The sequence below is a fragment of the Lissotriton vulgaris genome, chromosome 5 (assembly GCF_964263255.1).
Source record: "Lissotriton vulgaris chromosome 5, aLisVul1.2, whole genome shotgun sequence".
Classification (NCBI taxonomy): Eukaryota; Metazoa; Chordata; class Amphibia; order Caudata; family Salamandridae; genus Lissotriton; species Lissotriton vulgaris.
Genome location: NC_141693.1, coordinates 1,227,166,649 through 1,227,188,259, shown reverse-complemented (window position 1 = coordinate 1,227,188,259; position 21,611 = coordinate 1,227,166,649). Strand labels below are relative to the sequence as shown.

Sequence of the window (21,611 nt, the reverse complement as noted above, 5' to 3'; positions counted from 1 at the left end):
CAGGAGAGGCTCCTCCACCTGATAAAGAGTCAAAATTAATAATCATGGAGCGTAGCCTATCATCCATTGCTTTTGCCCAGATTTTAACCTCTGCCTGAGAAATATGGCCCACTCCCACAGGAGCGCCCTGTGCCACTACTTGGCAAGGCGCAGTGCCAAGGCCTCCGCCGATGCACACTCTCCCGCAGGCCGCCCCGCTCCTGTGGCTGCAGGAAGAGGAGCCTCCGACTGGTGAACAGAATACAGTAGTGTGGAGGGAGGAGCGAGAGCCGATGTGCTACTAGTGCCAGTGCTGTCTGCAGAAATGAAGCGCTGCTTAACTGAAAGTAATAATTGACTTACGTGCACACTAAATCTTTCCCTGTATATATATTAAATGTATGTATTGTTATGTGATTGCTTAAGACCTATCATCTTCTCTATATAGCCACCCAAAATTGTGAATGACACTGTTGCCATGTACCTCCTTTTTTGTTATAACATTCTATAGCTGAGAAATGCGTTAAAAACATGAAATAAATGCCAAAACTGGATTAAAGTGAATTCCTCATTTCGGTTATTTGTTAGTGACGACTTTAAGTGCAGCAAGGAGATCTTTCCACTAAAAGCAGCCAGATGGAGAATTTAATCTTGAGAAAACTGATACAATTGTGCGCAGGCCCTAGCAAGATGCAGTTTTTCCTGGGTTTGTTTCTAGGTGCATCTACCAGTAATCTCCTCGCGGGGTTCTCTTGGATGTCCATGTGGTTTGATTACCTTGAAACCACCTCTCTGTCTTCTGCTCTCTGAAATCTTCTTTCAATGTCTATAAAAGCAAAGATCTCCCTGAAATACAATCTCTGAGTGTGTATACCTGTGCGGGTCCTTGAAATCTGCTTATTGTCTGCAGCCAGCATCTGGCAATTCATAAAATATTTTCTAACTGCTTTGAGCCACATCTGCAGCGTTCAAGTGTATGGGAACAGGCAATCCGGTTTAAAGCAATGGCGGAATTATGCTGCATACCGAGAGGCCAAAGTTGCCATGGCCACAATTATTATCTTCACTGTGGCAGTGAGCACAGCCACCATTACACCCTGAGCTGGTAATGGACATGATGCAGTTCAGAAGCTTACCTCAAATCCTCTAATTGCATCCACCGCCAGCAGGTTCCTCCCATGGTGTACCTGGGAGAGCAGCAGCTCCTGCGCGGTGCAGAGAGCCTGGCGTTCCTGCACGAGCTCCTGACTGCACTCCTGCGCCATCTCGTCCAGGAAGCGCCAGTACTGCTCCAACTGCTCCAGCGGTTTCTGCAGGTGCTGGAGCATGCTGACCTCCGCGTCATCCTGACCGGCCTGCAAAGGAGATGGAACAAGAGAAATGGGACTTGGATCTGCCACTTCCAGGACTACACATAAGCGACACTAAATCTCCTAAAGGCACTTTGATGTTCGTCTCTCTAAGTCCACTCCTAGGCACTAGTAATGCAAAGGCCTTCTGTTTTGAGAGGATAAGTGTGCACTTCAGAGCCCCTGACTGGAAGCAGGATGCAGTCAGCATTCATACTAGAGAAAGGCAGTGAGCGCACTTAGATAGCTTCCTATACATTATTAACTATTCCGTGGCGCTCATTCATGCATACCTGCAAACTATACAAGAGGCCCCTACGAAACTTACTAACCCTTAAGAGAGTTCCTGAGTGACTGTGCTTGTAAACCTCAGTATATTCTTGACCATTCCTAGGAACTCACTGCATGCACACCTACAGATTATGTTGGGGGTCAATAGACAATTATTCCACAGTTAGGAACCCTCTTTAGAAATACTTTGACCTATGGCTATAGTCCATCTTGACGGGTTGTGAAAAGAATAAACTGGCGATAGCATAGTACAATTGTACCTGGGGATCTTTGTTTGGTACTTGAATACAGAAAGGGAAGAAGGTTTGTGGAGACATCTGTGCATCGAGCACAGGCACTTAGGTCTGATGGTTGCCTTTAACGAAAAATAGTGCAGAGAAGGACACAGTGATGATAACTTGTCAAATATCCTAAGTCGTTTACCAACACAGATGTCAGTAGTTTGGTCATTCGAAACCTGGTTATCAATTTTTTAGGTTCAATATGATCACTTTATTTTTAATTTACAGAACAGAATAGGAGTTGCTTTTGGTACCTTGGGGGAAACACTAACTATTTCAGTGCCATTTTCGGTGCCTACTCTCTCGTAAAAACTGTGAGTGCAGAACCGTCTGCAGCAGGACTCATCTTAGGTTCCATGCTCTCGGAGCTGTAAAAGACTTTACCTTGATGGGAATTCGGTGAGAAGTGAGGCTACATTCAACTTTGTGTCGGTTCTTCACGTACAGGGAGTACAGACTTATCTGATCGGCCTGTAGACAAACAAAAAAGAGAGGAAAACAGCGAAAGAGAGATTAAGGAAGACGGTGGAAGGAAAAAAAGACACAAATTAAATCCACATCTTGAAACAGGTCACTCTAAAAACGCTAACTTTCTCAACATGAAGGGCCTGAATTAGAATTGAAGTGGGGCGAAGTACAGTCTCACACAGGGTAAGCATCACAGTAAATCCGTGCCTACCTGACCAAATCCATTCCAATGAGATATGTTCAGCATTGCTGCATAGTGGCATGAACTGTGTTGGTGAAAGTAATATCATTGGGAAAATATTCTATCGCGGAATTTCTACCAATGCGGTAATATTCTGAAAGACACTCTTCTTCTGATGATGTAGGTTAACTTCATGCATATCCTATAATGCCTGCATTCGAGCTAACATCTGGCAGGTCTCCCATCTTGGTTTATGACAGCAGACCACATAGTGCCTAATTTGGGCCACTAGTTATGTTGCACGTGAACACTTGATTCCCACTCCATGAACTTGCACCCGAGAAAGATATACCAGAAGTCTGAAACCAGTCCTGTGATTTTGGTTAGGTACACATCCTTGTGCTATGAGAACATGCCACAAGCTGCCCTAACTACAGGTTTCTATCACCCCCACGCATACAAACCCGCACAGGTGTTACTGCTTACTACACAGAAACAAGGAAGAGCACCTTTCACCTCATCAACAACGAGGGAGGTAATGATACACATTCCAGGGACGAACAGCAGTTTAATGACCAAACAAACACAAGGCCTCTCTATCTACTGGGCTTGTGTGCGTGGAGTCACACACCTTGCAAAAACCATGTCATAGATTTTCTCTCTTTCATTTCTCCCGTGTTTTTGTAAATTCCATTTTTGGCGAACATCAAGTTGGAGGATTTCTTCCCAAACATATGATATGTCATTGCATTTTTAGCAGATAGCAGAGCCGGACTGGCTTATCGGGCAGTCGGTGAGTGCCCGACAGGCTGATCTGAGAGGTTAGCGAGTGGGCTTTTTTTTGTGGATGTTTGTGGGCGCTACATACCTCTGACTGCATAGCAAATACCACATGCTGCATTTGCATGGCATCATGGAGGTAACCTTTTACAGTGAGCATTGGTTTATGCAACGTGGTGTAACGCCATGATTTCAAGAATTTTGCATAGGAAGCACAATGCAAAATTCCTGAAATCCTGCAAATTAGTTTGTCAAAATTAAAATTTTGCCGTGCCTAGTCAGGAGAGCTTGTAAAAAAGACTTTAGTCATACGCTTAATACTGCCACCATTCCACAGTGCCTTGACTAGAAGTATATCACAGAAACTGCACTGGTGGCACTACATAGTTGCTCTCCACTTAAAATGATTTTATAATCATTTTAGTTTTGGCACTTCAGGGCCAGCGCGTCACTTATGCCAATGACTGGCAGCAGTGAGGAGTGGCCACTAAAGTTTGGATTGCGTGTGCTAATTTTGCCGGCTACCTTGCTGCAGCCGAACTGACAAGCAAAATTCATACCTCTCCAACCCAGTTGTCTTGGAAGGCCGGGCTGGAGAGCAGGCACAGGCCTACAGTGCTTTTGGTGTGTGGAGCCAGCCTACTCCAGCCAATCAAGACGCTTTGGATCGGCGTCTTGAATGGATGAGAGTTGGCTGTGGTCTTTGTGCTCGGAGGACGTGCTGCAGAACAACCAGGAAGTACTGCAGTACGAGCTACAGTGTAAGGTAAGTGATTGATTTGTTTTAATGTGCATATTGTTGTGTATTTGTTATGTGTATTATGTTTATGTCTTATAACATAACAACATAACATAACGTGTATTTATAAAGCGCACGTTCACCACTACGTGTATCTTGCCACTGAATAACAGATGTTTGTTGTTAACCAACTCAATGGTACTAATTGTATCGACCTCAGATGGATGAAAGGCTGAGTGGACCTTCCGGGATTTTAACCTGTGACCATAAGGTCGAACACAGGCCCCTGCAGTAGACACATTAGTCCACTGAGCCACCAGACCCGGCATATGTGTATATGTGTATAAGTACATATGTGAATATGTGCAAAATTCCAAAACACGACTCACGCAGACTCGCTGATTCGCGCCGCTTGCCGCAATCTGGACACGGACCCAAGGTATGTGCGTCAAGTTTCTTTTATTCCTTTTCTGTCAAGACGCGTTTCGCAGCCACAGCCGCTTGTTCACTAGTGTATATATGTGTAAGTTATGTGTATATTTTTTGCATGAAAAACTGGCATCCTGACTTTATACTGGGCCAAGCAACATGCGATTCCAGCATGTGCACTGCCACCTAGGCCAAGGTCCAGAGATGGTCCTGTGACCTGAAAGTGTGCACCAAGGATGCCCTCTTTTGTCAGTATGGAGCAACTGTCCACGTCCTGGGTTAATCATGTAAAGCGATGGTGACAGAGTACTGATTTTTGCAAATAAATAGTTTTGGACAGATCTTTTTTCTGTGCCTGAGAGAAGTTCAGCCTACCAGCCCAACTCGTGTAAAAGTTTAGCTTCCAAGTGACATCCAGGCCCTCGCACTGGCATTACGCATGTGCTAGTGTTCCTTGTGTGTGGCACGTACATGACAATGAGACTGTGTGCAATGTATTGGGTGACCCCTGGTTCAGACGGGCACAGGATGGGGAGAGAGTATAGCTTCTCCAGACAGTGGAAGTGTGTTGCCTGCACTCCTGAAACTGGAGGGTGGAGATCCAGACACAGGCGTGAGGGAGAACAGAGACTGGGCTACTCTCTGAAATTCTTTGAAGACATTTCTGCAATGGGTTGAGGATTAGAGTTTCCTGTGCACTGCCATTTGGTGGATAGTAGAGGATAGTCAGCAGATGTGTCTGTTCTTGGTCCTACTTCAGGAAGGCTGATGACAGCCACTTGTGGAACTTTCAAACACTGCACCCTTGTTTTGGTTACTCCTGCTGTGAGAGCCATCACCTAGCACATAAAATGAGGTATGAAAGGGAACCACTTCAAACAGGATTCAAGGTCTTATAGAGGATATCTACATCCCCATCTGGAAAAGGAGTATAAAAGGGGGACACACTTTGTTCAAGTTCCGGGTTCTTTTTGATCAAAAATGGGAGTGTTCTACAGTGTGCTTGAAGAGCTGCTGTGTGTCCCAGACTGGTGTCTACGTGATAGGGAGCCTCCTAGAGGCGAGGGGGCTTCACTTGAAGACTGGGAAATTTACTGGAGAAACTGTGTATCTGCCTAGTGCCTGGAAGTCTGCATGCTTAGAGATTAAAAGTGCACTGCCTGGCTCTGCAAGCATGTTCCTAGTATGTGGGTCACCCAGAAGAAACTGTGTCTAATCTTGTCTAAGAATGAATCATGGAGGAAAAACCAAAGACATTGGGAGACGCTGTAGAGTGGGAGAAGGGAACCAGGGAGGGTGTAGTACTTAGCTAAGAACCCATGGGCATGATTGTTAGCCTAGTGGTTGTACCCCATCTACTTGTGTAGCATTCTGTTCTGTGAATTGTAAATACGTTTTCTTTTTACTTTAAGATAAGCACTGGGCAGGATGTGAATTATTGTGCCTTTCTGACTGAGTTCCCCTCACACTAACTCCCTGAGAGCCTTTGACTGCTCTTCCTCGCTTCTCTGTGAGTCAGGTGTAGAAAGTGTGTTCTATGCTAGTGTGTAGAGTCATAGAACAGACACAGAACATCACTGACAAATAAGACTGAGGCCCCAGTAGTGTTCTGTACAGTGGCCTCCTCGAACCTCGAATGGGGCCTGACAAGCACTAGCACGTAAACCCCTGTCACTATCGACTGATGGAACATTGAAAACAACTGTATTAGGCAAGTTGAAGTCCAGCTTAATGTGAGTGAAGGTTCGGCTAGTCTTAAATTGCTCCCAGAGGTGCAGATGTTTCTAGTTGCACATCAGATGACAAGCTTTGTTTTTCAAAGGTTTGCTGAACTGAAGGCTGCGCCCTTTACCTTGCCACCGAAGGCTGATGGAATTTCAGGGTTTTGGGCCCTTTCACTCTTAAGGATCTTCTGACATGTTTCGGCCTCTTGAATGTACGTTGTCGGATCAGCTATGAAAATGTCAACCGTTACCTGCCTGGTACATAATGTTGAGAGAACTAATCGAGGTAGTCAGTATATTTACCTAAGTATCTTTTATGCTTGATGAAGAGGGTGTTCAGTTTTTTTCTTGAGTCTATGTAGGGCAATGGAGCTCACTGTAGGGTGGCATGATATGGCTGCATGTGTGTAAGAGTAGGCACATTCCTACTGCCTGCTTTGCGCTCTTACAGACTATCTTGCAGACTAGTTAACAGTAGTATGGAGTGCCCTCATCAATGCTCGAGTGAGCGCTAACCTTATCAATGCTCGAGTGAGCGCTAACTGGTGATTACTTTGAGAGAGGAGGGGGGGTTTATTTTAGGAGAAAGTTGAAAATGTATTTTCTTGAAGACAACATGGATCTGAGGAAAGGCATTGTTCACAGAATAAAAGAGCATTATCAATGCCAATAGGGCTGGGTCCAAGGTGCTAACGCATGCAACAGAAGCACATTAAAGTCAGACATATTTGAGAAATAAGAAGTTTAATATATTGAAGCCTTCAACACAGACCTGTTTTTGTTTCAAAAGGTCTGATGGCACATTTCCCTGTTTGAACAAAACATACTGAAAATAAGCATTTAATATACAAACTGAGTAACCTATATTATGGTCCTGTATCTCGGGAATCTGGTGACATTTACAATCCACACAGCTCTTGGCATTGTGGTTATAAGTATATTTTTACACCACGAATTCTCTTTTCTCGGATGCTACATTATAAAGCACACTCCAACCAAGCATAGCCAGACGGCATAGTGCACTACCCTCCCAAAAGCCAGAGGCAAAGATATATTCAAATTTAAAGTATGTTGTTTTGAGCACTGGGGTGGACTGGGACTTTACGGAACAATGGACAATACTAACCAGAATAATCACAAACCATCTATACAGTAGAGTATTGACAATATATTAACCCAGCACAATTAGGAAGGACGTATTTAAACCAATGGTAAAGTCTGGAGAATTCACACAGTAAAGACAATGAGGAGACACTGTGCGGTGTACGGCGCGACAGTGACAACACAGAGAACATTAGGAAGAAACTTGGAGTACAATGCTTCAGTGCTGCTCCCAATGCACGGAATATTCTCGAAATACTAACACTGGTACGACAGACCAATGTTACTCATACCTAAGATGCTCAAACAGCACAAGATACATGGACAGATTACCCTCTAGTAGGCAGGAACATCTGAAAGATTTCGGGGGGGGGGGGGGGGGTTGGGGGCCAAACGGATTTTGGGGGCCCCTGTTCAAAACAGCTTTGCATTTATGATCCAATTTCAACATTTTGAGGTCCTTTTTCGCCAGGTCACACTCGTCCACATGTTTTTACATCTAATATTTAGGGATAGTGACTTGTGTTTTCAATATTTAACACAGCAGCAGCGCTCTAATATTACTGAAAATAATCTCCTTGATACCCTCCCATTTCTCATACGTATGTGAGACCTTGTTTTGATCTAAAAAGGCGATTTTATGGATGTTACATGAAACATAAACACAGCATTTCTCTTAAAATGGCCCACATTGACTCACCCATCACCCACATTAAAAATAAAGGAAAATGGCATTTAAAATAATTGTTTTGAGAATAACTCAAGGTCATCAGGGCAAGATTTCTGCAGAACACAGCGGGCTCTGGGGGAAGGGGGGCTGCAAGGCTGGGGCCCTAGGCCAGAGCTCACTTTGCCCATGCCATAAAACGTCTTTGCTAGTAGGGTGAAACTCACAATATACAGCACTTATAATGATACAGTGTACTGCAGTGAAATGAAATGAAATGAAAAATTCCATTTATATAGCGCTGACTACCCGGAGGCCTCGTAGCGCTAGTGACTGATTACTGTGGGCGGCTGCAGGGAGAACTAGTACGCTTTTGAGAACAGATAGGTTTTTAGGTCTCTCCTGAATGACATCAGGTTGTCGTTTTGTCTAAGGTGTAAAGGCAGGGAATTCCATGCCTTCGCCGCTGAGCAAGTGAATGAGCGGCCGCCCCAACGTGCTTTCTTGATTTTTGCCGTGGTTGCCAGATGCAAAGAAGCCGAACGAAGAGTTCTAGGCGGCACATAAGGCAGTACTAGGGGTTGCAGCACAGCCGGGCCAGTATGATGAAAAGATTTGTGCAAAATGCACATGGCCTTGAACAAAGTTCTGGCAGCCACTGGGAGCCAATGAAGCTCTTTTAGGGCGGTTCTCGCTGACTGCCATCGAGGGATATTAAACAGTAAGCGCGCGGCACAGTTTTGGGTGACTTGAAGTTTTTTTGTCACTGTTGCCGGAGCCCCTAGATATAGAACGTTTCCATAATCCAGCCGAGAGAGTATCAGGGCCTGTACCATGACCCTTCTCGCCTGGAATGGAAGTAAGGGGAGCACTTTCCTGAGCATTTTCATTAGCCCCATGCATACAGAGGCTGTTTTAATGGCTTGAACCGAGAAATCCAGTGCACTATCCAACCAGATTCCTAAGCTCTTTATCTGGTCCTTTGGGGGAGGAGGAGCACCGAGACGCGAAGGCCAATTCAAAGACAGAGAGGTAGGAGGGGGGTTACCTAGTAACATAATCTCGGTCTTCTCCCTGTTGAGTTTAAGGTGGGAGAGTTGCATCCACTCAGCAACAGCCTCCAGACACGGGCCCAGGGTGTTAGACGAACCCTCCTTGTGGTCCAGAGAGACCACAAGTTGGGTATCGTCCGCGTAGGTGACAATCCGCACACCGAAAGGGAGGACTATTTTCTCTAGGGGCTGCATGTGTACTGCAGTGCAGTGCAACCCGGAATTGACAAGGTAGAGAATATCCCAGATTCCCAACTCAGGAGGTAGTGGAACATTCTTGAACAATGTGGTGATACTCACATATCGAATGAAGCACGTGGCCACCCGCAGGGGGTGGGACTGGCAGCCCTCCAGCTCCTGCAGGAAGTACCCGCTGTGGAACGCATGCAGCTTCTCCACGTTGCCCCAGAGGGCGCCCCATTCTTGTCGCTGCTCGAGGGGCAGCTCGCGCCGCTCCAGCTCTAGCGGAAGTATCTCCAGGAGGAGGCTCAAGGATGCCACGTAGTCCTGCTCGCAGCCAATGGCCTCACTCATGAGTCGCTGCAGGTTCCTGAAGAGAAGGGGTGACAGATGCAGTTTAGGGTGAGGGCGAGCGAAGCAAGGGGAGGTGGTGCGAGGAGATGTGAGAGCATGCATAAAGGGCGACAAGTATACTCACTTCCAACTCCCCCTGCGCTTCTAGCATTACACTACAGTGCTTTTACGCCCTGCCCTATACCTGTGCATTGCTTCTATCCCATGTATCTATGCACTGTTTGTATGCCTTGTCTCTGGACAGTTTGTATATCTCACTATTGTATGCACTGTATCTGTACAAGGATTGTGTGTCATGTCTACACAATGCATGGATGCTGTGGCTATGCGCCACTTCTATGCCTTAAAGCACTGCACAGCTTTCATATTCTTTATCAATTCACTGCAATTTACATAATGTACCTCGGCACTGGTTTCTTGACTTGCAACGAGGCACAGCGTTTATATCTCCATTCCATGTACTGTATTTGTCTACAGACGTTCGTTGCTTTTATTCTCTTTTGCTATGCACTGATTTTACACACCACGCCTACACCCTGTTTTTATGCTCCATATGCCTTCAACGCTTTTATGCAGTATGTCTTCATGCAGCACATACGCCCATTATCTATGCATTGTAGTGTTGCTCTTTATCTATGTACCACTTTTAGTGCTGTATCTTTCCATCTTTTTATGTCCTGTATCAATGCACAGTTTCTATAGCAGGTATACGACCTGGTATTATATTCTTATTATGTGATATGCCCTGGAGTGTATATGCACTGCTTGTATCAACTAAATCTGTGCATTGCTCGTGCCTATTCTAATCATGGGTCCCACTCTGCAACTCTGGGCAGTAGCTTGCTTAATCTCTACAACGGCCCCAACAGCGCTGGGATGCCTGGCTTCACCTTGGGGGTGCCCAGGAGTGGACATTTCACAGGGAAAAGCCACGAAGGGTTCCACAGCGGTATGCGTACAGCGCCAGGAAACCCCGGTTGGGGTATAAGTGCGCTTTACAAGTACAAATTCATTTAAATTTCAATTCATGTCCTTTATTTATCTTGTATCTGCAATCTGTATCCACGCACTGGTTGTATACCTTGTACTTATGTATTTTCTATCAACGTATTAGCATACCATACCCAATGCCCTTGGTTGAACAGCTTGATTTTACACCCTGAACTTACGCCATTTTTTTTTTGCATGGCTTATATTTCCTCCATGTATGCACTGCATGTGCTATGACCTTGCACTGCATTTATGTCCTCTATATGTCTACTGTTATCCATATAGTTCCTCTTGACTTGGTTCTAGGAGGTAATTGTTGGTGTGCATATGGCCTGTGTTCATACATTGTACATATGCACTGCATCTGTGCACTGATTTTATGCCATTATCTGTGCAATGCTTGCACATTCCACGTCTATGCACTGCCATAAGTCTTGCAACTATACACTGCTTTTATACATCGGATATGAACATTGCTTGACTACCCTGTGTCTACGAGCTCCTTTTATGTCTTGCACCTCTACCCTGCGAGCTTGCTCTGCATATGTGCTTTTCCGTTGCTCCCTGTAACTATGCACTGTATATATGGCCTGCTTCCACACTGCATTCATAACATCTATGCAGTGTTTTTGCCTCATGCTCACTCGCTTTTTTTGAACGCTGAACCAATGAAATGCACTGCCTTTTTCCTGACCATCAGCCCACTTGGATATATGGATAGGAAATAACAAAGAACCCATAATTTACAAACAGCTATATAAAAAAAGACTGAAAAATTTAAAAAGTGTTATATTGGACGATGTACCAGGGTCGCCTCCCAGATGGTGGGAGAGGCGCACCTGGGAGTAACTACAGTCTCCTGCTAGAGAAGTACAGTTTTTACACCTACAGGTTTGGTATTTTGCCACAGACTTAGTCATAGCTTTTTCAATAGGTAGGGGGAAAGGCCCTCTCCTACATCGGTCCGGGCTACTGGAATGAGCTCCCCCTACATCTACGTCAATGCCCTAATCCTTTACAATTCAAGAAGCTGCTTAAGACTACTCTCTTCTGCTGATTCAGGCTGTAGTTGCATTCTATCTATGCTCCTCGTCCGAAGCGCAGAGATACTCCCGAGGTATATTACTGGTTTCAGTCATATTGGGACCACTTGCTCCCGACATTGGTTGGTTCTGGGCATAGAAACCGCCGCTGAAGAACTTAAGAAACTAGGTGATATTATTAAAGACGTAGAGAAACAGATCTCTGAGAACGATACCATTGTTGACGCCAAAAAATCGCTAGAGAAACTTGAAAAAAATATAGCTGAATTCCATTGCATTGAACAAAACAAGAAATCTGTGAAAGTTAAAAAAGATATCAAATCCTTTACCCCTGAAAGGACATTCCCCTACCTCCAAAAGGATTTCTATACTAATCGCAACTTTAGTCAGAACCCACAGAACCCTAGACCCTGGGGACGTTTCAAACGAAGGAACACGGTTGTGGGCTTTACTGACTCTTCTGCTGATTCCTCGGATAACTCCGACTCGTGTGAAGGCCCTAGCACTGCTAACCGTAACCCTAATCCCCATTTTTTTGCGAGAGGAGGAGGGGAGGCACCCAAAAGGGGCCGGGTAAAACAACAAGCAAGATGGCACAACCCCCAGGAGAGAGGCAAACGAGACACAAGTTCTATCAGTGGTAACTAATCCTGATCCCGTGGGCATGACCATCCCTTTATTCAAACTGTCGGATCATAACCTATCCTCACAGGAGATTTCCATCCTTAGTAAAGGACTCGCGTTTGTACCTACTACCTACCCCAACTTTCTTGACCTCCAATCTGAACTTTTGGGCTTCTTCAGAAAAATAAGATTGCATGCCTTTTTTGACCAAAATCCAGCCCAACCCAAAACTGCCCTTACCCCATTTCGACCCCCCTCTTCTTTCTCTCCTACGTCCAATATGATCCCCAAAGAGGTCAGTACTTTTGAAAAAGTTATTCTTAAGAAAGCCACAAGTTTAGCCAAATCTCACACGTTTATTCCTTACAACATTACACTCGATGAGAAAATGGCTATTTCGTCACTATGTGACAACAGTGATTTAATCATAAAGCCTGCTGACAAGGGCGGTGGGATTGTGCTGCAAAACATAGACAGCTATAAAACTGAACTATCACGACAAGTTTCCAACACAGACCATTACTGCAGACATTAAGCCTTGTAGCTCTCTGGTAGGGTTGGTTTGATCAGACAAATTACCACCGAGGCATTTGAAACAGGTTTCCTCACTAAACACGAACTGAACTTCCTGAATGTGAACCATCCAAGAACTCCGGTTATCTATACCCTTCCAAAGATTCACAAACGGCTTGATAACCCCCCCGGTCGACCTATAGTCTCTGGTTGTGGTTCTGTGTTGGAACCCCTTGGTCATTATGTCATTATGCCAACCACAAACTGCTATGTGAGGGATAGCATGTTTATGATAAATCTCACCGAGAACCACCCCTTTGACCCGGTTAGCGAAACTCTGTGTACCTTAGACGTTGAATCACTTTATACCAACATTCCCCAAAGAGATTCGTTAATTGTCATGGAGACAATTCTAAATAGTAGACCCCGGCCCCACACTGTACCTACTCTGTTCATTATTCAATTGCTGAAAATCTGCCTTACCAGAAACTTTTTTATGTTTGACAATGAATACTTCCAACAAGTAAAAGGAACTTCCATGGGCACAATTTTTGCTCCTACCCTGGCCATTTTATACATGGACTGGCTTGAGTGTGACATTATCCTCCCCTCCACCAACCCATTCCATCAAGGGGTACATATGTGGAAGCGTTATATAGACAACGTCTTCATGATCTGGGGTGGACCAGTGAAAGCTCTTCCACTATTCCTACACTGGTTGAATAACAACTGCAATGGTCTAACTTTCACTCTGACTCACAGCAAAACTAGTATCCCCTTCTTTGACTTGTGTATTCAACATAAGGACGGCCTGCTTTTTACCTCTCTATTTCGAAAACCAACTGAGAGAAATACTCTCTTAAGCTACAGTAGCTGCCATCCCAGAGCCTTGAAAGACAGCCTACCTTACTCCCAATTTTTGAGGTTGAGGAGAAACTGTTTTCTGAAAACAGACTATTTCACAGATGCCAACATACTTGCCAGCAAACTTAGATTTAGGGGCTACCCACGCCGCCTAGTAAAAAATGCCATGGAAAGGGCGTGGTACTGTCCACGGGAGACCTTACTAGAACCTAGAGCAAAAAAGTCATCTGAAAAACTGGTCTGTGTTACTACCTTTTCTCCCGTGTCAAACAAAATCCGCAAGAGTATCAAAAAGAACTGGCATATTCTCAACTCAGGGAATCTAGATCTAGAGACTCCTATGTTTGCTTTCAAGAGAAGCAAAAACCTAAAAGACCACTTGGTGAGGGCCGCTCTTCCCCTCCCAAAAACAGCTAATACCACCCTTAATGACCTATGGTTGCTTCCGCCTTTGAGGGGACACTCTAAATGTGGCTGTTGTGTGGTGTGTGACTATTGCATTGAAGGTAAAGACTTTGTTTTCAAGGAAACGAGAAATGTACTTAAAACCTTTACAAACTGTAATAGCTGTAATTTGGTCTATGCAATTCTGTGCCCATGTGATATGATCTACGTGGGACAGACCAAAAAAAAAATCAAACTAAGGAATTCGCAACATCGGAGCAGAATCAGATGTAAAACCAGCAATGCCCCTCTTGTGGAACATTTTATTGAAAAAGGACACACTGAGAATGAGATAAGATGGACTGTGATCAGCCAAGTGATCCTGCCCCCAAGAGGTGGAGATCTATCTTAAATATTAAACAAAGAGGAGCTCAAATGGATCCTGAGAACCGACAGTCTGAACTCGGGGCTCAATCTACAGGAGGGTTGGACTAATTTAATGTACTTTTAACTCAGAACTAATGTCATTACTGCAACTCAGTTGTTTGTGCTTTGAACGGTAATCCACTGTTTTTCCCCTTTCTCATCTTCTTTACTTGGTAAATCCTGGTGCATGTTGTCACTCACCCAATATGGCCGCCATGTTGTCCTACACCTATTTTTATCGTTGCATGTGATTCCTTCCCTACCAACCACGAGCCCTTTATATCTCTCCCTCCGGTGGTAAGCCATTGCAACTGCCAGGGAAGACATTACAGCCCACTGACACGGTAAGCGCATTCTGCGGTTTCATACCGCTCTTATGAGTTCCCTATTACTGCTTGCTATACTGATCCGGCTTCCCCGGTTTCATTTAGGCTCACCTTCCCCGCCTAACGCGACCGAGCAATCCGCTGGCGCGCTACTCCATGTCTCCCGCATCACGGGTAAGATCCACCATCGTTTATGCCTGTTATTAGCCATGCAAGCCTGTACACAAAGTTTACTATCCTTGTCTCCCCCACACAGTATAACGGTCCTATTTTGACCCTACCTTTGTGTTATTCCTACACATAACCGAGTACCCTGCCGGTTTGTGATCGCAAGTTTTCCCAAGTACGGGTAAGATAAAAAACTAGTCCGACCTTGCTGCACCTTGCACGCGGGATTTTAAGCATTAATCGTTTTTCCTCTATTTTAGATTGCCCTGTCATTCTATCTTCCCTTATTTTCACCTGGCTTAAACCGCTTGGACGGTACCTCTTGGTAAGCACCCGCACTGTGCGCGGGATTGATTGCCCACATCGCGGCTTAGTCACTTGTAAATCCACAATTTTTTTATTGTTCACGTTTAAATCGCTGATACTCGGGAGGTACGTCGATGTTTATTTTTATTTTTACCTTTATTTTTATTTTCACCCTACCATCCCATATTTTTCACCTGGTCTATACCGCTTGCACGGTACCCCTTGGCAAGCAATCGCATTGTGCGCATTATCGATTGCCCATATCGCGGCTTAGTCACTTGTAAATCCACTATTCGTTTATTGTTCACTTCTAAATCGTCGATACTTGGCAGGCACGTCGATTCCTAGTTTCACTTTATTGATGAACTGCACTACGACTTTGAGGCTATGCAATACTCTTACTGTAGCCACTGTTTTGACCTTCTAGGTACCTTATTACCAAGTAACCCCCGTAGTCCAAGTCCTCTTCACTGGCACTATCACAATTTTAACCGGCTCAAATCAAAGTCACCATCACAACTATTATGTGATTTCTCCACCTCTGCCAGATCTTCTAATGTATACTTAGAATATTTCTCCCCTTTTCCTCCCTTTAGGCTATTATGGCTTGTACTATTTAGGCATTATTTTGTCCTGATGATGATCCCTCTGATTTTATAATGGGATCGAAACGCCGTCCACTTTTCTAAACACCATATACTGTGAATATGTACCTCATATGATATGCTCGTAATGGTGTCAATTGAATTTCTGTTACTGTTTTACTTACAGAAATCTGCAGCTTCTGTCTAAAAACCATGTTCTGTCCTTTGACTAAACCCTTCACCATGCCAATTTGTATACGTATGGGTACAGGCTTGTGCCCTACTTCGATTAATTGTTGAAGGTATCTGTGTGTGAATCCATTTTTATAGTAAAAATTGGACCTCTGTCCGGCTGGACAAGGCATAACTGAATATAGTTTCCATTGTGTCTATATTTATTTTTTGTTCGTATATTTCCTATGCAAGGGATCACTGTTGATCTATAAAATATGTTCCCCGAGTTCCTGTGCTGACTCGTATGGGTGCCCTTGTTGTTTTTATATAAAAAAATACTCCTGGCGTTATACAAATAAATAAAAATAAATAAATACATACTTTTGATGCATCCTGCAAGGGTTGGTTAATGATTATTAGGATGCAGTTAGACTTTCACTAGGGCACTTGAGCCTCACATGGAGCTTCCAGAGGACGGGTCTGTGGAGCCTTCTGTGCTGCTTTTTACTGTACAGATAATCATGTAGAGGTGATGGGTGAACGCCTACAGATGGTACCTGGGTGGGGTATCCAGGTCTGAGTTTTTGAAGGTACCAGCTGCTTTTCAGTTTTCCTTCAGTTTCCCTCCAGTTCTCCTTTGTCTTAACACAAATCTGCAGACATGAGGTAAATTGTTGACATCAGCGGAACATCCACAGGGGGCGCTGTGGGAACGTGACTGTGTTTTGGAGCTGGTCATTGCTCAGAAAGTTACCTGGCCGATTCAAAATGAGGTGCCCTCAAACACTTGACATCTTTGTCAGTGAACTGGGTAAATGGGAGGGGCAATGGGAAATTAGGGGGGGTGAAAGTAAAAGCACAGACTTCAGAACAGTGTTTGCTAGACTTTTACTTGGTTTGTTATACACAAGGGAACCCCATACAGTAGAACCTGGGGTAGAATGATAATTTTAAAGAACAGTGGTTCGAGGTAGGCCTTATGAGGTCCTTAGAGGAAAAAGGAGCGAGTATTTAATAAGTCGCGAGGGAGCAGTGGTAGTAGGTAAAGGTAAGAGTTTTTTTTAATAATAAAGCCCCCAGACACGCTTCCGTGCCTGCGCGCGCAATAACGTCAACACGCTATTAATGGAGTCAGGGACGCTCACTCAGTTGTGAGCTGCTGCGAAAGAGGTACTCGGACCCCCTTTTCCTGCCACACAGACCTACAACGATTCAGCGCCAATTTCTACCATAGCGACGAATGCGCTTTTGGAACCCACACTGATTGTTTTCAGGCGCCAATTTCTACCATAGGGACGAATGCGCTTTTGGAACCCACACTGATTGTGTTTTAACTCAATTAATTTTCTTTCAAGTAGGACCCTTGCCTACATAGAAGTGAACAAGCGCTACTTGAATTCCTCATTGGAAGACCCAAATCCGATAACTTCAATATTCTTTGGAAAGCAGCGACATCCAACCAGCTGTATTGTACGAATGACTATCCTTGCCCTACCCACCGGCAAGTTTCAGGAGGCTCAACTGTCCTGATGAAGATCTAAAACAATATAGATCGAAACGCCGTCGACCTACCCAAGGAATTTCACTTGTTCTATTGTATATAATTGTTGTGTGTTTTTATCCTTGTTGTTGTGTGATAGTCCGTTCACTTTGATCACTTATGTCACGTCCTGCACCGTACTATTCACTTGAGCACCTGCAATACAGTGTATATATATTTATGTATATCGTTAAGAGAAAAGAGTAAAAATTAAAAAAAACTCTTACCTTTACCTACTACCACTGCTCCCTAGCGACTTATTAAATACTCGCTCCTTTTTCCTCTAAGGACCTCATAAGGCCTACCTCGAACCACTGTTCTTTAAAATTAGACTTTTACTTGGAGCCATGTTGGTGGGAGAGTGATGCCGGCGGCTCCTGTGCACCTCTGAAGAGCAGGGCCCAAACGTGGGCCCAGCTCGCCCATGGTACAGGCTGGATGAATTGCATGTCAAGTCCCCTGGCAAATGTGATGGTGATTCTCAAATGACAGGCTGAGCCCCCTCTAAACAGACCTATCACAGGTCTAACGTGCCCCAGTTCCATATTTCCTTGCCAGCAGTCAAACAAAGTGTGACCAAGGAAGACAATAATAGGCTGTGCTTCCCCTAGAGGGTCTTCACGTTGCACAACAGAAAGCTGCAGTCCCACCTTCACCCCCCACCATATAAGAAAGGGCTGCTTCTGAAAGTCTAACCAGCAGCCCCTTGCTTACAAACCTTCATTGAATGTGTCCAGGGAGCCGCCTCGCCCCTGTGTCCGGATCTCCACCCTCAGGAATGCAGGCACTGCACTTCCACTGTCTGACCCCCCATCTTGCTCCCGGTCACAACCAGAGATCCTGAATTGACCCCATTAATACTGAGCCGCACTTGAGGGAGCATCAGTAACTTTCGCTCCAGCATTTGCAGCATCTCCGTTTAAAGTTTGCATCCAGCCATTCCTTGCCGTTTCCACGCTCCTTGCTGAAGCTGGGTCCTAGCGGCGACCTAACAGAGGACCGATTATTTGCCTTACTGTAGCACCGATCAAAGTACCTACTGCACTGCTCTCTTCACATGCAAATGATGTTTCTTCTTTCTGCAGTCTTGCATCCTCAACTGGCACGCTACACCCCCACCCTTATTCCTAAAACCAGACAAAAAAAAAAACCGGGCTTTACTTAAAATGTCTGCTGGTTCCCTGTCATCATCTCCATGCCTCACTCTTAGCTCTGAGCACAACCTGCTCGACGTCACGGCATGTTCACCTTAACAACCATCCATCACTGTATTTCTGCAAACTGCTCCCAACTGATATCAGCCATCACAATGTCTCATTTTAAGGAAACTGATCGCCCGGCTCCAACCTCCTCTACCTCGTGTGCTAACCCTCCCCCACCTGCGTGAACTCATACAGGTGCCTTTCCCTACAATGATGACAGCTAACTCTTATTAGTTTCATCTACCACTAAACTGGAGTGCTCGCAGGGAACGGTCTGCTTCAGGGCACAATAACACAGGACTAACTAACGACCTTGGGTTCTGGGGTAGCGTGTTGCCCGGGGTTAAGCGCTACAGATGTTAAGCGCTACATAAATGCAATTACAAGTATGTGAACAACATTACAGTTCAGGTCCTTGCTTCAGTCTGTGACTTTTCCTGTTTATTTCAATCTAAATTTAGGACTGTAGGTGCCGTAATGCAAAGAAAAAACCTGGACTGCATGAGCCACTGACATATGGAATAAGGAAACTTGAGAAATGTGTAACAGGCCCCTGACAAAGACAGCGGCTGAGCCCTGGAGGTCAGAAACTGGAAGGAAATCTGTCTTCAATCACAGGGCCTTAAGTCGCAGCCAGCTGGCAATGACTCACGCTATCATGTCTGTCAGGAAGTGAGTCACTCCAGGCTAGTTTATTCAAGCTCTTTCAGCTCCCCAGGAGAAAACACCAACGTTCAATTGGAATCAAAACATGAAATGGCAAAATAAAATAATAAGAAGGAAACGAAAAAGGACGGTCATGCAAGTGTGAACCCTTGACCACTAGATGGCAGAAAATGCACACCGTCCAGCCCATAACCTGGTGGTGCTTAACATGCTGCAAGCTGAGCATACTTGGATGCTGGCACCTTCATGCGTCTGCGTGTTGGTACATGTGGCATGTTGAACTACTTACGGCTGGAAAGCTGAGACTCCATCTCGTGGCCTCGTCTCACTTCTAGGGCACTAACTGTAATATGTTCACTGGTGCTCGAAAGGCCTAGATAAACGCGCTCCCCGGGCCTCTGCCTCAGTACGGCCCTACCGAATACTTGGCATTGATTCCTGAAATGAGGGCTGCCTCAGTGCTGTGCTTTCTGCTCAGCTGTGTCCACTGAGAGGCCTTCTCTGCAAAGGCCCCATTGCTTCGCTTCTGTTCAGGTTGTTTTTGCCTTGGTTTCTCCACTTAGGGCCTACTGTGTGACTTCGGGTGGTTCATGTAAGGCTATTTGGTGGTCCCCATGCACGGGTGCAGCTTATTAGTGACAGGCCTCTGTCATTCCTGTTCACTTTCTGGGAGGAATCCCATAAGCTCAGCCAACTAGCCCCTAGGGGGTAACAGGGGTCCATGTACAGATGATGACAGTACCCTTTCAGCAGTACGCTGTCCGTGCCGGGTGTTTCCCCCATGCCTCAGTTTTCTTACGCGCTCCACCAGTCACCAGTTCTGAATAAAGGGTGATATTACGCTATGTGCTTTGGGAAGCAGGGTATATTTTGATACACTACGTGTCTTTCTGGCCTTGTTGCTAGCAGCCTGGTACTGAATGGGTTAAGGGATCACTTTTTTCTAGCTGAATAAAGTAGTCTAGAATTGGCGCAAGGAGTTTGGCGTCTTTGTGCGCGCACTCCGGCAACCACCCCTTGTACTACATTGGTGCAGGAACTGCATATGACGCTTTGTCTCTTTGCACGAGGGTCTTGTACGCTGCCCTCTCATCTAGAGAGATGACCATGGGTGGGCTACACCTTACATTAAAATGGAGTGCCCATAACCTCATTTATTTATTTATTTTATTTGTTAGATGCACAGATTATCTCCGAGGGGATCTCTCGGGCCCGAAGCCATCAGAAACAGTTCAAAGTGATATACAATGATTATTAGCAAAGTCTTCAGAAATTTCTTGAAAAGGATTCGATCTGAGCAAGAGTGGATGGGCAAGGATAGCTGATTCCAGTGATTTGGGGCCAGGAAAGAGAAGGAACAGCGTCCAAATCTGCCTGTATGGATACGTTTGGGGCATAGCAGTAGTAGTTGACTGGATCGAAGCTGGTGTGTTGGGATTTAAGGCTGTAGTTTATTTTTAAGATAAGGCGGTCCCCTTCCATGCAGTGATTTAAAAACCAGACACAAAGGTTTGAATAGTGCACGCTTTTTTATAAGCAGCCAATGAAGGGAGCGTAATAAGGGTGCGAATGGGGATGCAGAGAAAGATTACAAACAAGGTGCTGCTGTATTCCGCACCACCTGAAGTCTGGAAAAGACGTCTTCGTTCCTTCCGACCATTAGTGAATTTTCATAGTCCAGACGGCTCACTATCTACGCCTGGACCAGGGTCTTCCTGGCATGCAAAGGGGCCCAATGAAAAGCCTTCCTAAGCATGCGCATCAGGCTGACACAAGTTCCAGAAAAGATTTTAAAGTGTTCATTCATAGAAAGATTATTATCCAATAAGACTCCCAGATTTCTGACAAATTGTTTTGGTGTCAGGGGTGATCCAAGTTCAGATGGCCACCAATCTACAGACCCAACTGAATGAGCCTTCCCAAATAGTAAGACCTCCGTCTTACTTGTGTTAAGCTGAAGGGAGTTAGCAGTCAACCATGATGCAATTTTTAACATACAGTGTTTGAATTTGACTTGGGTGAGATCTGTACTAGAATCCATGGTGATGACAAGTTGCATTTCATCAGCATATGAGATAGTGTTGAAGCCACACGACCTGATAAGTTTAGCCAGGGGAGTCACATATATATTAAAAAGAGTGGGGCTCGAGATTGATCCCTGTGGCACTACTTTGTCCAGGACCGTGGATTTTGAAAGGTAGGGATCCATATGTATTGAATGGGTGC

General features: G+C 45.0%; 1 protein-coding gene across 1 annotated transcript in view; it reads right to left on the bottom strand.

Moving 5' to 3' along the window:
• The window catches only part of ARHGEF40 (Rho guanine nucleotide exchange factor 40), a 312,707-nt gene that overhangs the window by 82,160 nt on the left and 208,936 nt on the right, over positions 1–21,611 (bottom strand). The window contains exons 15-17 of the mRNA XM_086923058.1: positions 9,342–9,591; positions 2,285–2,371; positions 1,116–1,334 (exon numbers count right to left, since the gene is read on the bottom strand). Coding sequence (XP_086779184.1) covers positions 1,116–1,334; positions 2,285–2,371; positions 9,342–9,591 — 556 coding nt within the window. The remainder of the gene's footprint in view (positions 1–1,115; positions 1,335–2,284; positions 2,372–9,341; positions 9,592–21,611) is intronic.